Genomic DNA, 15,891 nt, shown 5'->3' with positions numbered 1-15,891 from the left:
CGTGATAACTACAGCTATGGTACTTCTAAGTGCTTACTATGTGCCGAGCGCTGTTTTAAGCGCTGGAGTGATCAGGTTGGATACAGTCCCTGTCCCACCGGGTGCTCACACGCCTTCCCATTTTACAGATGAGGGAGCTGAGGTCCCTGCAAGTGACCTGCTCAAGGCCACACAGCTGGCAAGCAGTGGAGCTGGGATTAGAACCCGGGTCCTCCCGACTGGGAGGCTCTGGCTTTGCGTGTCCGGGTCGGCAGCGGGGTTGATGGGGTCGGGACTCTACCCCCCCACAAAACCGATCTCACCCAAGCCGGGATACTTCGGGAACCGTTCGTCAACCGCCCACAATTCCTTGTCCGAAAAACCCCAAACCCCAGAACGATTGATTGTGCGGCACCTCAGAGCTAAAACGATTCAGGGTTGGGTTTCCAGAAGAAAACACGATTCCCTTTGTTGAGATCGTTATTTCAGTATTTAAGCTCTTCTCGTACGCCAGGCACTACGTTAAGCACTGGGGTGGATAGGGTGGTCTGCACATAGTAAGTGCTCGATAAATACCATCTCGCTTCCTGCGAAGCCAGACGGTCACATACTGGGCCGTCACAAAAACCCATTCCAAGGAAGGGCCCCCCCATTGCTAACTGCCACCGTCCCCCGTTTGCTAGAACACCCGCCCCTTCAATGACAGCCGGGAGACAAAACAGACATTAACATGGAACCTTTATTTTCGACAAGATTTCTGTACATTAGGAGCATTCATGCTTTTTTTTCCAAGTCCTATGTCGAGCGGAACCGGATCACTAGAACGATGACACATCCAACTGCCACGGGACGCCAACCCACGGGAGTTTAAGCTTCAAAACCAGCCAGAAAGTTTGTGACGATTTCCTTCAGCTTTGCGTCTGACTGTTCTGAGATCTTTCCATCGGTCCTGTTGGCAAAGAGGAAAAAGTTCGGAGCGAAGAGGAAACGCTCTTTGCTTCACCACTCTATCGGCATCCCTCCAAGACACAACGTGCCGCCTTATTACCCTCCCTGAAATCCTTCTCTGTTATCATTCGATTCCTCAGATGGGACTTCCAGTAGCCCAACGGACCTCTCGCCTACGAACTCAGCCAAACCCTTTCCGAATCTGGTCTTCTTCAGCCTGCACCACTTCCTGTGGCACGCTTACCACCCGCTGAACGGAGATGGGGTTTCTCTGGCTTTACACCTTTACTAGGTCCCGGTGCTGGGAGATTTGAGAAGCAGTTGTGTTGGCCCTAGGCAACGCTTTCACGATTTTACAAGCCGCAATTATGTCCCCGCCAGACCACTTTTCAGAATCTCATAAATCTATCATAAACCGGCTACTCCACCCCGTGACTAGTGAATGTCCTATGCAATATAAGGGCTAAGCAATACAGACATCTGATTTTACCCACAACTGAATCTCCAGATATACGATCTGAATACACGTTCATACCTGATGTTGCCCAGGAGGGCCTGGTGCTGGCTGATCACGTGAGCCAAGAAAGCACTCTCAAATTTTGTGATTTTGCTGGGCTCCAGTTTGTCAAGATATCCTCTTACGCCGGCATAGATGACTGCAACTTGCTCTTCAATTGCCATGGGAGCTGAAAACACGCAACACGGAAGTGGTGGGTCATAATTAAAGCCCATCTTTTGGTACTGCACGACTCTAAGCGCTTAGTACAGTGCTCTGCACACGGTAAGCGCTCAATAAATACGATTGAATGAAGAGGACACGCAGGCCAACACTGCCTGTCGCTTCCATGTTCTCCAATCACTCTGATGTACTTTGTGAAGGAAACGGGCAGTACAACACAACCTCAATCCTGTTCTTCTATTTCCTCAGGTCTTAATTTTGAGAGGTACAATCACAATAGTTGACTGAGTCCCCAGAGACTTGACCTAATCACTAAGGAAATGGCTCCAGGGTAGATTATTTTTACTGAAGAGGTAAGCTGATGCTTAAAATGGATGCATCAGACAGATTAAAACAGGAACGACGGCACTACTGTGTATTCGCAAACGCCGTTGGGAAGTTAGGGGGCGTTCTTCCGACAGCCCACGTCGACCCGGATAAAATATGAGGGGTGATGTCAGAACAGGTTGTGTGAAGGCACTCGGCATCCGTCAAGGTGTACTGGCCGTGGCGAATTACTACTCTAACTTAAACAAGGACCCGAGGAGGTGTAAATGAGGAACTTACAATACTGTCCTTGTTTCAGCAGCTCAGTCAGACGCACGCCACGACTCAGCAGCTGTTGGGTGGCGGCATCCAGATCGGAACCAAACTGAGCAAAAGCAGCCACTTCACGGTACTGGGCCAATTCCAGCTTCATGGTACCTGCCACCTGTCAACAGACGATGGTGAAAGGGGAGCTCAGCGGAGCGACGGCCTCAGAAAAAGACACTTTAGAGCAGAGGAAACCCATCGGGCCCTGGCCGGAGAGTTTACGACTTCTCGCGCCGCTTCATTAAAACAGTGGTTATTTGTTCAGCACTTACTACTGGATCTGGCTTACAATTTAGTTAACCAAGAAAATAATGAGATTTTAATATAGCAGGTACACCTAGATCAGGGGTCAATGACCTAGGACTTGCTAATGTTGAGAAGCAGCGTGGCTCAGTGGAAAGAGCACGGGCTTTGGAGTCAGAGGTCATGGGTTCGAATCCCTGCTAGGCCACTTGTCAGCTGTGTGACTTTGGGCAAGTCACTTAACTTCTCGGTGCCTCAGTTCCCTCATCTGTAAAATGGGGATTAAGACTGAGAGCCCCAAGTGGGACAACCTGATTCCCCCGTGTCTACCCCAGCGCTTAGAACAGTGCTCGGCACATAGTAAGCGCTTAACAAATACCAACGTTATTATTATCTAGCTCTTCCTGGAATCAAAGGAGATGGAGTAGGACAGAGCCCTGGCCAGCTGTGTGACCATGGGCACATCGCTTCACCCCCCATGCCTCAGTTACCTCATCTGTCAAACTGGGATTGAGACTGTGAGCCTTACATGGGACAGGGACTGTGTCCAACCTGATTACCTGAGCCCACACAGTAAGCACTGAACACATGCTATTAGAGGGAAGGGTGCTTAAGAAATACCTACTAGAATTATTAATAATAACCAAGTGTGAATTAAACGCAGGCCCCTCACAGCTCTGGCACTCTGAGGGCAACAGCTTCACTTCTCCCACAGCTTACTGGGCAGGAGTAGCTGGTCCCCCCAGCACCCTTAAGCAGGAAAACCAGTGAGGTGAAACCATGGGTGGGGGGCCTCAGCCTGGGGACCGACGGGGTTTCTGCTGTCCTCGCTAGATGGGGGGGGAGGTAGAGCTGCTCTGGCCCCCAACCCTGAGCTCCGCCCATCAATCCCAGCTACCAGCAAGCAGCCGCAGTGCCTAGAAGGACCAGCTAAAATAGGCCGAGAAGGTGACTCTCCGCTCACATCCCAGGCTTGCTGAGGAACAGCGTGACTTAGAGGATAAAGCACCGGCCTGGAAGTCAGAGGACCTGGATTCAAATCCCGGCTCTGTCACTTGCTTTCTGTGGGGCAAACCACTACACTTATCTGTGCTTCGATGGCCTCAACTGTAAAAATGAGGATTTAAATACCTGTTCTCCCTCCTAGACTGCGAAGCCCCATGCAGGATAGGGCCTGGGTCTGATCTTATTAACGTGTACCTACCCCAAGCGATCAGAACAGTGTTTGAAACATGTTAAACACTTAAACACAAGAGAAAGAGATCAGAAGTCCTGGCACTGACTGTGGTCCCCAAAACCCTGAACAGGAAGTTCATTACCCACACAAGTCAGGTCTGGAAGCCCGAGTTCAGCAGCAGAGGTGTAAGAGAGGAGGAGGGCGAATGTGAGAAAATAACATATCGAGCAGTGTTTTGCCACTTTGGCACTCTCCCTTCTCATTTTCCAAATTAAAAAAAACTACCAAATGTGTTTGTTCTCATTCTTTCCGTCCCCACCTTTTTCCTGTCTTACTCTTTTTCCCCTCCCCTTTTCTTTCACCTTATACCCAAGTCCCACTAAAACAGGGCAAAAAAACATATTAACCTTACATTACATAATTTGGTTTCCACAAGGTGCAGTTGATGTGTTCAAATCTGTCTGACTGGCACACCGGCTGCTCCAAGGATTTATTCTGTTTGGATCTTCAATACAAAAAGGCTGCCTCCTCCGGTCTAAGGACATTTATTCCATTTTAGTGGACTTCTACTCTAAATCATGACCATTCCACAATAGCTCTAGAACACATTCTAAGAACACTCCCTTTAGTAAATTCTGAATCTACTCACAACCTACTAAATTTGGGAATCTTCTATACCTTTATCAATCTTAAATCAGTGGTATCCAGGAACACTTACCGTGCGCAGAGCACCATACGAAGCACAGGGGAGAGTACCAAACAGCAGAGCTGGTAGGTAAACTCCCTGCCTGCAAGGAGCTTAAGGTTTGAAATCTACATATTGGCCAGTGCAGATATTCCAGTGGAGTTATATATAGCAAGGTAGACTAGCAGAGTTTACAGACGTGGGTTAAATTTACGGCCTGACACGTTTCCCTTCAGAGGTGGCATATTTTACAATTCTGTTCCTTAATTACCTGCTTCATGGCCCTGGTCTGGGCAGCAGAGCCGACGCGAGACACCGACAGACCAACGTTGATGGCGGGGCGGATACCTTTGTAAAACAGCTCTGTTTCCAGGAAGATCTAGAAAACAAAACGATGCATCACGAGCAAGCTCACCTGAGTTTCCCCAACGAACCCGGGCCACCCCCATTAAGACCAAAAGCGTGTAGAGTTTTGGCCTACAGAATCCCACGCGATAATTCCCAGACAGGATTTTAACCACTTCAAAGTACCTGTCCATCAGTGATGGAGATAACGTTGGTCGGAATGTAGGCCGACACGTCGCCGGCTTGGGTTTCGATGACGGGCAGGGCGGTCAGGGAGCCACCTCCGAAGGTCTCGTTCATCTTGGCCGCTCTCTCCAGCAGACGCGAGTGCAGGTAGAACACGTCGCCAGGGTAGGCCTCACGGCCCGGAGGACGCCGCAGCAGCAGGGACATCTGACGGTAAGCCACGGCCTACGGCGGGCGGGGAAGACGGGACACGACAAAACCCCATTACGTTTTTCTCTTCGACCGCAGACTTCCCCAGGTCCGTACTAAACGAGAACACGAGTTCCACATTTCCAAACGAGGACACAGGTTCTACGTTTCAACTCACCTGTTTGGACAAGTCATCGTAGATGATCAGGGCATGTTTGCCGTTGTCTCTGAAATATTCCCCCATGGAGCAACCAGAGTATGGTGCCAGATACTGAAGGGGGGCAGCATCAGAAGCAGTGGCAGAAACCACAATGGTGTACTTCATGGCATCTGAAGGGAGAACAAAGCGCTCAGTCGGGAATTCACTTGGTAGAAAATGGGTTCTGAATCAACAAGGTCACTCAAAAGTTGCTTGCTCTGCACTAAAAAAACCACAGGACCGAAAACTCCAGAAGGGGCTCGCCTTAGCAGAGAGAACCCAGGGCCTGGGAGTCGGGAGGACCTGGGTTCTAATACCGGCTCTGCCACAGGTCAATTGTGTGACCCTGGCTGGGCAAGTCATTTTGCTTCTCTGGGCCTCAGTTCCCTCATCTGGAAAATGGGGATTAAGAGCATGAGCCCCACGTGGGACAGGGACTGTGTCCAACCTGATTAACCTGTATCCACCCCAGTGCTTAGAAAAGTACTTGGTACATAGTAAGCATCTAACATGTATCATCAACTATTATTAACTCGCTGTAGATTTCACTCAGACAAATGAAGGCGACATAAAACCTAACAGCAATTAATATGAAAGTGCCAGATTGAGTGCTTTCATCAATCAATGGTATCCGAGCACTTACTATGTGCAGAGCCCCGTACTAAGCACTCGGGAGAGTACAACACAAAAGAATTAGCCGGCACGTTCCCTGCCCGTGAGCTTACAGCCTAAACCGTAAGCCTGTTGTGGGCAGAGACTGTGTCTACCGTTAGATTGTACTCTTCCAAGCGCTTAACAAAATGCTCTGCACATAGTAAGCTCTCAGTATAACTGAACTGATGGTTCTGGAGGTGTGTGACCAAAGAGTTTAGCTTCTTTAGCACGCCATTAAATGATTCAATTATCTACAATCAAGATCTTCTCTGACGAGACATCTAATGAAGTCATCTTTTCCCAGAGGAGGGTGACTCTTTAGGCTGGAGGGCCGGTTACGGACTTTGTTACGGTGTACAGAAAAGATCTTCCTCGCTGTCAGGGTCCAAAGGGGGAAACTGATGCAACTAATTCCTGACTCCAAGGTAGTCTCCGAGAGTCAGTCATCTCCTGCACCACTCTATTGCTCTGGGGAGCAGCTGCCCATAATGGGCTGAGCCAGGATGGATTTGACACTGCAAGATGTCGTTTGCTCACCAAGCTCATCCTCAAAATGCATAGAAACTGAAGTCACTGCTAAAAATTTCTACTTTCTTAAAACAGTACGTTCTAAATGTTCTAATTCTAAGTTCTAATTCTAAATACTGGGAAGTTGAACATACCCAGGTGTATTTGGCCTCGAGACCTTCCAAATACGGAATTCTGGCCTACGAATTAATTCAAAAGCGACAAGGCTTCTTCTGGCCTTTTAGTTGGGGGCACTAAACTTTTCAAGCTAAAAATATCACTTCGCATCTGAGCAGGTCAACACGGCAACGTTCGTTTTTAATACTGTCCTAAATAAGTTAACTGCAGCGATACTAGAGAATTTTTGTTAGACCAACTCCTCTCCACCTGCATCCGTAAGCCTCTTCACCAACTGGGCAACAGTAGATCTTTTCTGTCCAATAGCAACATAGATGCAGTATAGTTTCTTCTTTTCATCAGTTCCATCATTAAATCGTTTCTGGTTAATGATCGTGTCGATAGCGATAGATGTTTTGCTTAAAAAGAAAAAAAAATTCACGATTTGAACAGCGGTGAAAACAAGCCAAGGCTTTCTACCGCGACAGAATAGTTGAATCGTCTAAGGAGGAAGCGGAGGGTTTGGCTCGAGTTCTTACCCAGTCTGCCTATCACCAATAATCAGCTCACGCTGACCACGGCCAATGGGTACCAAGCTATCCACGGCTTTAATGCCAGTCTGCATGGGCTCACGCACAGAGATTCTAGGAATGATTCCAGGGGCTTTCAGCCCAACCCTCCTCCGGGTTTTGGAACCAATGGGACCCTTAAAAACAAGAGAACAGTTATTAATCCCTACACGGTTCTCAGCCTAAAAGAAACCACCCCAAGCGACAGTCTCCGGTTACTCCTTACACCTACCTTTCCGTCGATGGCATTACCCAGCGCGTCGACGACACGGCCCAGCAGCTCCTCACCGACCGGAACATCGACAATGGCCCCAGTTCTCTTGACAACATCCCCTTCCTTGATCAGCTTGTCGTTTCCAAATACCACAACACCAACATTGTCGGGTTCCAAGTTCAGAGACATACCCTGAAACAATTAAAGTCACGGGATTTTCTGAAGGACCACATAAGTACCTAATTATATAAATTACCGTTCAACTGATGAGAAGCACTCAATCGACTGTACTTATTGAACAATTACTGTGGGCAAGGCAATGTACTGAAGCACCTGGGAGAGTACAACAGAACCACAGATACACTCCCTGCCCACAGCGATCTTACCTTCTAGAGGGGGAGAAAGATATTAATTGAAACAAATAAATTATGGCTAGGTACACAAGTGCTCTTGGGCTGAGGTGGTGAATAAAGGAAGTATCTCACACAGCGATGGGGGGGGGGGGGGTCAAAGAGGAAATGAGCCGTCAATAAGGCTTTGAAAGTGGGAAGGGTAATAGTCGGATATGAAAAGGGAGGGCGTCCCAGGAAAGAGGCAGGAAGTGGGCAAGTTTGCTGGAGATAGACGAGGTCGCCTCACATACACGGATGATTTACAACCATGGAAGACTAAGCAAGAGTGCCCACTAAGTCAGAGCTGATAACCTGCATGTCAACCACATGATGCATACAAGGCCAAAGAGCAAAACTCAGGTATTTTGCCTTCTGAGTTTCATCTGCAAGCCTAAATTAATAATAATAATAATGTTGGTATTTGTTAAGCGCTTACTATGTGCCGAGCACTGTTCTAAGCGCTGGGGTAGACATAGGGGAATCAGGTTGTCCCACGTGGGGCTCACAGTCTTAATCCCCATTTTACAGATGAGGGAACTGAGGCACAGAGAAGTTAAGTGACTTGCCCACAGTCACACAGCTGACAAGTGGCAGAGCTGGGATTCGAACTCATGAGCCCTGACTCCAAAGCCCGCGCTCTTTCCACTGAGCCACGCTGCTTCTCCCTCTAGGGTTCAGGTTACCGCTGGCAACCAGTTTTGAAATGACTATATGTCAACAAATAAAGTCCAGGGACATATTTATGAGCTCCAAGGCTAGTTCTCTGCTACTGCTTGCCCAAACCCACTATGGAGTTGGTCGAGTCCCTCATCTCAAAACCAAAGACCAAAAGGGTTGGGACATTTCGAACACCTGTATAACGCCAAAAGGTACTTCAGACCAGATCTCATGGTAGGAGAGTAGTCCAGTTTGGAAGACAGCTGGCCACTTTAACTGAAGACAGCTGATGATAAGCTGGTTATTCCCAGCAATCATCTTTGATAATTACTCGACATAGTAAACACCATGAAGGCATTTTTCTTAACCAGAAAGGGGAAACTACTGATAACCACATCCTAGGGACAAAGTTAGAAAGGTTATCTACTGATGGAATAAAATCATTCTTCAGGCATTAAGGCCGCACAAGACAAAGGAGGCAACCAGGAGTAAAGTATTTATCATCATCTTACATTGGTAAGGGGTAACCTTCTGCTGTATAAAAACTCTGATTTGCTCTCTTCTCCCCACACTTTACTATAGTGTTTTATTTCCCCACAACCCAGTAAAAAAACAGGTGAGCTACATAAAGAACCCTACAAAGGGAAAGAAGTCTTTAAACCAAGAAACTGTGGTTAAGAACCCTATTGAGACTTCTGTGCTTAATTCATGCGTGGACAGCAAAGGAACACAACCTTTGTGTTCCTAGTAGTTCCAAGCTGTATTTCCTAGTAATGCCCGCACACATCGGATGGATTTCTCTTCAGCTACAAGATAGCCGGCATTCCCTAAGTATCACTACTGTGATTACACCTGACATGCTTTTTAAGCTTGAAATGGCTAGGCTCCAAGATTCTGGCCTGCAGAGTCCTTTCATTCATGAATGAACTAATGTGGAAATACTAAATTTCAAGTTTTCCACAAGTGTAGGAATAGATGCCCCAACAAAACAGCTTGCTCAAGCTATACACCACAATCGTAAACATATTCACAACCGTTGCTGAAATAGGGAGACAAACTTACAACTTCAAAAGCAAGGGTACGTTACCTTCAATCCCGAAGAAAATTCCACCATTTCTTCTGCCTGAACATTTCTTAGCCCGTGTACACGAGCAATACCGTCTCCGATAGACAGTACTCGCCCAGTCTCTTCTAGGTCCACAGAGGTGTCAGCTCCTAGAATACGCTCCTCAAGAATAGAGGACACCTCGGCAGTGCCTATTCAGAGAGGAGGGAAAAGAAACAAGCTTTGAATAGATGAAAGCCGAATCTATTAGTGAATCAACTGAAGGATAATTACACTCTCCAAAAAGTATAAACGTTCCCACTCTCAGCCCAACACTGTGGGGTCCTCTGTGGGTTAGAAATGGCTAGAAAAGGAAATATGAATCAATTCCACAAGTTCTACATGTAAGTTTAAGAGTAAAAGTCAATATTCCAGACATCAGTCTTTCTTAAGACCCACTTGCAGGCCCTTCTATAAAATGAGGTTTCTAGTCTCAAAACGACTACGAAAAAACCAACCTTTGGCAAACGGCATATTTAGCCTGGACAAAAGAAGGCTAGGTTATTATTCCTGTTTATAAGCTATTGTTTTACAGTCTGATGATGTTACTCATCACCTTCACTATGGACTAAAAAAGAGGCATAAGATTAAGGATTTCTTAATAGGTTTGTTAAACAATAGGTTACTGAGATCTTTCGCTTGGGAAATTAAAATTATTTTCTTTTAGGTGTGGAAGCACAACCACTTAAGCTTTTAAGGTCCCTCCTCTCCCTGCCACTCTTTCACGGAGGTTCACCCCAGCATTTACTATCCCCCGAAAGCCAGATAGCATTCTTGACTTAAAATTTTCTCTCACCAGGGTAGAAAGATGACCACCCCACCGTTGCCACAGTGCAGTGATTGGTTTTCAAGTCAGAGAAGCAGCATGGCCTAGTGGCAAGAGCACGGGCCTGGGAGTCAGAAGAGTCAGTTGCTTCCTGCTGATCCCACCCCACCTGCTTATCTGCTTATGTGACCTTGGCCCAGTCACCTGGCTTCTCTTTGCCTCCGATACCTCAGTGGTAAAATGGGGATTAAGGCTGTGTGCCCCCCCCACCCCTCCCAATGGGGCACGGACTGTGTCCAACCTGACTTGCTTTGTTCAGCACATAGTAGGTGCTTAACAAAGACCATTAAAAGACAGTTAATGCAGACCATTAAGCTGAAGACTTTTTCAGGGGCCTTGCACTAAACTGAAACAGAGATGTAAGCCAAAAAGTTTTCAGAAATAGTAAAAATAGTCATACAACTTTAACAACCAATTTCCTAACATCTGTGATAAATGGTTTAACTCGAATGAATAGGTGAAACAACCTACAAAAGATGAGACCAATTAAAAAAAAAGAGCTCCACCTTACCACACTGATCTTTTAGTTTTTCATTCAAGGGTAACATGTCGAATGCGCATTTAGAAGCAAAGGCATTATTAGCTTAATCTAACAGTTACTGGATTTGAAGAACAAACTTGTAAACACTACTCGAGTCCTTAAAGGGCACTTTAAAAGCAGACAGCAAAAGCAGGCATTCATTTTTACCTACCAGTTTTCTGAAGCCGAGCATTGGAGGCGTGGAGGTTTCTTGTTGCAATAAAAGCCGATCCCAAAGCATTTCTGGAAATCTGACAGCCAAAAATATTTTTAGAAATCTTCATTTTCCCCAGTATAAAAGCGTCATACAACTCAAATCTGAAGCATCACCAGGTTATCATCGGCTTGAATCAGTGCAAAACTAGATACATTTTGGGGAACTTTCCCAAGTGAATCAAGTAGGATACGTTAGCATTATTGTTCTGCGAAAATCTGACCAGTTTTGTTTTTTTTAATTCGAGTCATATTAATGTTTTGCAGAAAACTCATGGCTAAATCACACTTTTGCCCTTCCTTAAAAAGATACTTTGCAGGCTAGCTACTGATGGTATTATAAGACTTCTTAAAAATTCAACAGATTTACTGTTACATTTTATTTCACACTAACAGAGAAGTGTTTTTTGCATAAGGTCTCTGGACTTATACCATCATGGACTTGGGGGCCCCAAGACAAATCATACTGAACTGCACATCAGAGTTCTCTTCACTGCTCAGAAAAACTGTCTAAATAATTGTGCTTGGAGAAAAGGGATTAAAAATATGTTTCTGTCCAAGTCTCCATGTGCATTTGGGTTGGGCTCCATTAAGAGAGTAAAAGAAATCTTAGAAGGACCGCCGAAACTGGTTCTAGCTCCTCGTTTCTCTATCACTACATCCGTGACTTGTCAACCTCGAAAGTAAGGGGCAAAATACCCGAGCAAGTTTCATGAAAAACCTTTCCAGAGGGAAGTGGAATGATTTTAAAAATACCTTAAAATGATTCCCAAGGAGCACAACTGTCACAGGGTCATGGCGAGGTGGTAAAACGAGGGGGAAAAAACGCCCAAAACCAAACCCTAAACCACCATTACCTTTTTTAGGGGGAAGGGCAGAAGGGTGGTCACCTCGCACACCTTCTGAGAATAAAGACGTCACCTCCCCCCTTCATTGTTTTCTCGATCAGGGCTCGTGGCAGAGTCTAGCAGTCAATGGTAATTCTTGAGCCCTTACTGGGTATACAGCACTGTACTAAGCGCTTGGGAAAGTTCAACAGAATAAGCAGGCGCTTTCCCCATCCACAACGAGCTCAGAGAGCCGATGGGGCCTGCTGACCTTTACAGCAATTACGCTATCTGCTAAACACTTCCCACGTGCCTGGCACTGTACTAGGCGCTAGGACGGATCCAAGCCTCCCCTGCACCCCAGATTGTGAGCGCAGTGTGGGCAGAGACTGTCCATCTGTATTGCTGAATTGTACATTCCAAGTGCTTAGTACTGTGCTCTGCACACAGTAAGCGTTCAATAAATACGATTGGGTGAATGTATAAATCCAAACAAATCGGGCTGAGCACAGTCCCTGACCCACTTGTCTGCTATGTGACCTTGGGCAAGCAACTTAATTTCTCTGTGCCTCAGCTCCCTCATCTGTAAAATGGGGATTGGACTATGAATCCCACCTGGAACTATGTGATTACCTTGTATCTACCCCAGTGTTTAGAACAGTGCTTGGCACATGGTAAGTGCTTAACAAATACCCTAATTATTATTAAGAGGCTCCTGGCCTCAATCCCCATCTTCCAGATGAGGGAAGCGTGGCACTGAAGGGTGAAGTGCCTCAGCCAAGGTCACACAGCAGACAAGTGGCCCATGACCTTCAGCCGAGGCCTGGGACGAGGGGATAGTCTGGACTCGCCTCTGCCCCGTTATACAGTATTACCCAGCGCTTAGAACAGTGATTGGCACACAGTAAGCGCTTAACAAATACCATTATTATTACACCAGAACTCAGAAGAGTGCTTGCCACAAAATAAGCGCTTAACAAATGCCATTATTACCCCAGCGCTCAGAACAGGGCTTGGCACATAGTAAGCGCTTAACAAATACCATTATTACCCCAGAGCTTAGAACAGAGCTTGGCACATAGGAAGCGCTTAAGTGTCACTATTATTAACCCTGCGCTTAGAAAAGTGCTTGGCACATGGTAAGCCTTTAAGAAATATGATTATTTCTATCAGCATTACCCCAGAGCTTAGACCAGTGCTTAGCACATAGCAAGCGCTTAACCAATACCATTATTACCCCAGAGCTTAGAGCAGAGCTTGGCACATAGGAAGGGCTGAAGTGCCATTATTATTAACTCTGCGCTCGGAAGAGTGCTTGGCACATGGTAAGCACTTAAGAAATACGACTATTACTATTAGCATTACCCGAGCTGAGAAGAGTGCTTGTCGCAGAGTAAGCCATTAGCAAATACCGTTATTAATAATAATAATAATAATGTTGGTATTTGTTAAGCTTGCTTGCTTAGAACAGTGCTTGTCGCAGAGTAAGCCATTAGCAAATACCGTTATTATTATTACTACCCTTGCTTGCTTAGAACAGTGCTTGTCACAGGGTAAGCCATTAGCAAATGCCGTTATTATTATTATTACCCTTGCTTGCTGAGAACAGTGCTTGTCGCAGAGTAAGCCATTAGCAAATGCCGCTATTATTCTTCCTACCCTTGCGCTTAGAAGAGTGCTTGGCACATGGTAAGCGCCTAAGCAACGCCATTAGCCCCATACCATTCTCGGCACTCTATGCTTAGCCACTGCCACCGTTTTTCTTGGGGGGGGGGCTCCCAGCCTCCCTCCCTATTTTCGGGTGAAGTGACCGGGCCAAGGTCACCCGGCAGACAAGTGGGCCGTGACCTTCAGGCGGGGCGGCCCGTCCCCCGGGACAACGGTAGGGTATTTTTTAAGGCCGTGCCAGGCGGCAAGCACCGCTCTGAGCGCTGGGTGGGAGCCGGGGTTGGCCATCGGCCTGGTCAAGGCCGGGCCCGGAGGATGCCGGGAGAAGCCCCCCGGGGAGGGGGGGGGCGGGGCGCTCCTGACCTTCAGCCGCAAGGGGGAGGCCCGGAGGATGCCGGGAGGAGGCCCGGAGGATGCCGGGAGGCCTCCTGACCTTCACCCCCAAGGAGAAGGCCGGGCCCGGAAGATGCCGGGAGGAGGCCCGGGCGGCCTCCTGACCTGCAGGCGCAAGGAGAAGAGCGGCCCGGCCTCCATGGCGGCCGGGGTCCCGGGCAGCCCTGGCGGCCGCCCCCCTCCCTCGCCCAGGCGGGCGGCGGGGCCAAGATGGCGGCGGGCGCCCGGGCCCGTCACCCCTCCACCCCCTTCCTCCCGGGTCGCTTACCAGGCCGGCCCGGCGCGGGAGGGCGCGGGCGAGGGCCGCGGCGACTCGTGGGGACCACATCTTCGCAGCTCGCCACCGACGTGCCACCCGCCCTTGCCTCCGAGGCGACTGCCACAAAATGGCCGCCGCGCCGGGGGTGGTCAAGGCGGGCCCTCGGCCGTGACCCGGAAGTACTTCCTCCCCGTCAACCGATGGCCCCTCCGCCCCTCCGCCCCCCTCCTCCATCGCCTCAGGGCGGGGCCGCCCTCTCTATTCATTCATTCATTCATTCATTCGCTCAATAGTATTTATTGAGCCCTTACTATGTGCAGAGCACTGGACTAAGCGCTTGGAATGGACAAATCGGTAACAGATGGAGACAGTCCCTGCCCTTTGACGGGCTTATGGTCTATTCGGGGGACGGGACCACACATTTCCGTCGGCCCCGTCGACCTGGGGCGGGTCCTTTTCCAGAGGGGGCCTTCTGGGCCGGACCCCCGGTGCTGGGGAGGACTTCTTCCTAATAATCCTAATAGTGCTGGTGTTTAAGCGCTTACGAGGTGCAGAGCACTGTTCGAAGCGCTGGGGTGGCTACAGAGTAATCAGGTGGCCCCACGTGGGGCTCACCGTCTCAATCCCCATTTTACAGATGAGGTAATGGAGGCTCAGGGAAGTGGGGTGACTTGCCCCAGGTCACACAGCAGACAGGTGGCGGAGCAGGCATTCGAACCCATGACCTCTGACGCCCAAGCCCGGGCTCTTGCTCCAAACAATCGTAATGCTGGCTTTGTTAAGCAATTACTGTGTGCAGAGCACTGCTCGAAGCGCTGGGGTAATCAGATTGTCCTACATCTTTTGACTGTTGCCCAGTTGGACTTTCATCCGTTCGTTCGTTCATTCAGACTTTGAGCCCCACGTGGGACAACCTGTTCACCTTGTATCCCCCCAGCGTGTAGAACAGTGCTTTGCACATAGTAAGTGCTTAACACATGCCATCATTATTAGTATCATTCATATTAATTGAGCGCTTACTGTGTGCAGAGCACAGTACTAAGCGCCTGGAATCTACAATCGGGCCACAGAGAGACAATCCCTGCCTCACAATGGGCTCACGGTCTAGAAGTGGGAGACAGATGGCAAAGCAAAACAAAAAAATCAATAAATAGAATCACGGATATATATTCTCATTCAATCATATTTATGGAGCACTTACTATGTGCAGAGTACTGTACTAAGCGCTTGAACACTGTACTAAGTGCTTGAATAATAATGATGGTATTTGCTAAGCACCTACTATGTGCCAAGCACTGTTCTAAGCACTGGGGTGGGGGGGAGGGGATACAAGGTGATCAGGTAGTTCCACGTGGGGCTCAAAGTCTTCATCTCCATTTTACAGATGAGGTCACTGAGGCCCTGAGAAGTGAAGTGACTTACCCAAAGTCACCCAGCTGACAAGTGGCAGAGCCAGGATTAGAATCCATGACCTCTGGCTCCCAAACCCATGCTCTTTCCGCTAAGCCACACTGTCCACAACATTAATAAAATAGAGTAATAGAGTGCTCTGCACACAGTAAGAGCTCAATAAATACGATTGAGTGAATGAGAGGGGACCCTCCCACCCCCCACAGCCTGTCCCTGAAACAGGGATGACCTTCAAGGTGGAAAAGAGTGTTGGGGAGACCTCTTTTAATTTGATCATCTTCAGCTCCAATCCCTCTT

The 15,891-nt window shown here is 48.1% G+C and overlaps 1 protein-coding gene across 1 annotated transcript; it reads right to left on the bottom strand.

Annotated features, from left to right (window-relative positions):
* Window positions 1-700: 700 nt before the first annotated feature.
* ATP5F1A (ATP synthase F1 subunit alpha) lies at window positions 701-14,309 on the bottom strand. Its single transcript, XM_001506908.6, has 12 exons — window positions 14,194-14,309; window positions 10,997-11,075; window positions 9,461-9,630; window positions 7,343-7,516; window positions 7,081-7,247; window positions 6,812-6,960; window positions 5,243-5,394; window positions 4,876-5,100; window positions 4,616-4,723; window positions 2,213-2,357; window positions 1,463-1,613; window positions 701-928 (listed from the first exon to the last, which is right to left on the bottom strand). The coding sequence occupies exons 1-12, from the start codon at window positions 14,251-14,253 to the stop codon at window positions 847-849; spliced, it is 1,662 nt and encodes a 553-aa protein (XP_001506958.2). The 5' UTR covers window positions 14,254-14,309; the 3' UTR covers window positions 701-846.
* Window positions 14,310-15,891: the final 1,582 nt, after the last annotated feature.

Source organism: Ornithorhynchus anatinus, chromosome 3 (assembly GCF_004115215.2).
Source record: "Ornithorhynchus anatinus isolate Pmale09 chromosome 3, mOrnAna1.pri.v4, whole genome shotgun sequence".
Lineage (NCBI taxonomy): Eukaryota > Metazoa > Chordata > Mammalia > Monotremata > Ornithorhynchidae > Ornithorhynchus > Ornithorhynchus anatinus.
The sequence above is the reverse complement of the archived record's forward strand: the minus strand, read 5'-3'. Positions and strand labels throughout refer to the sequence as shown.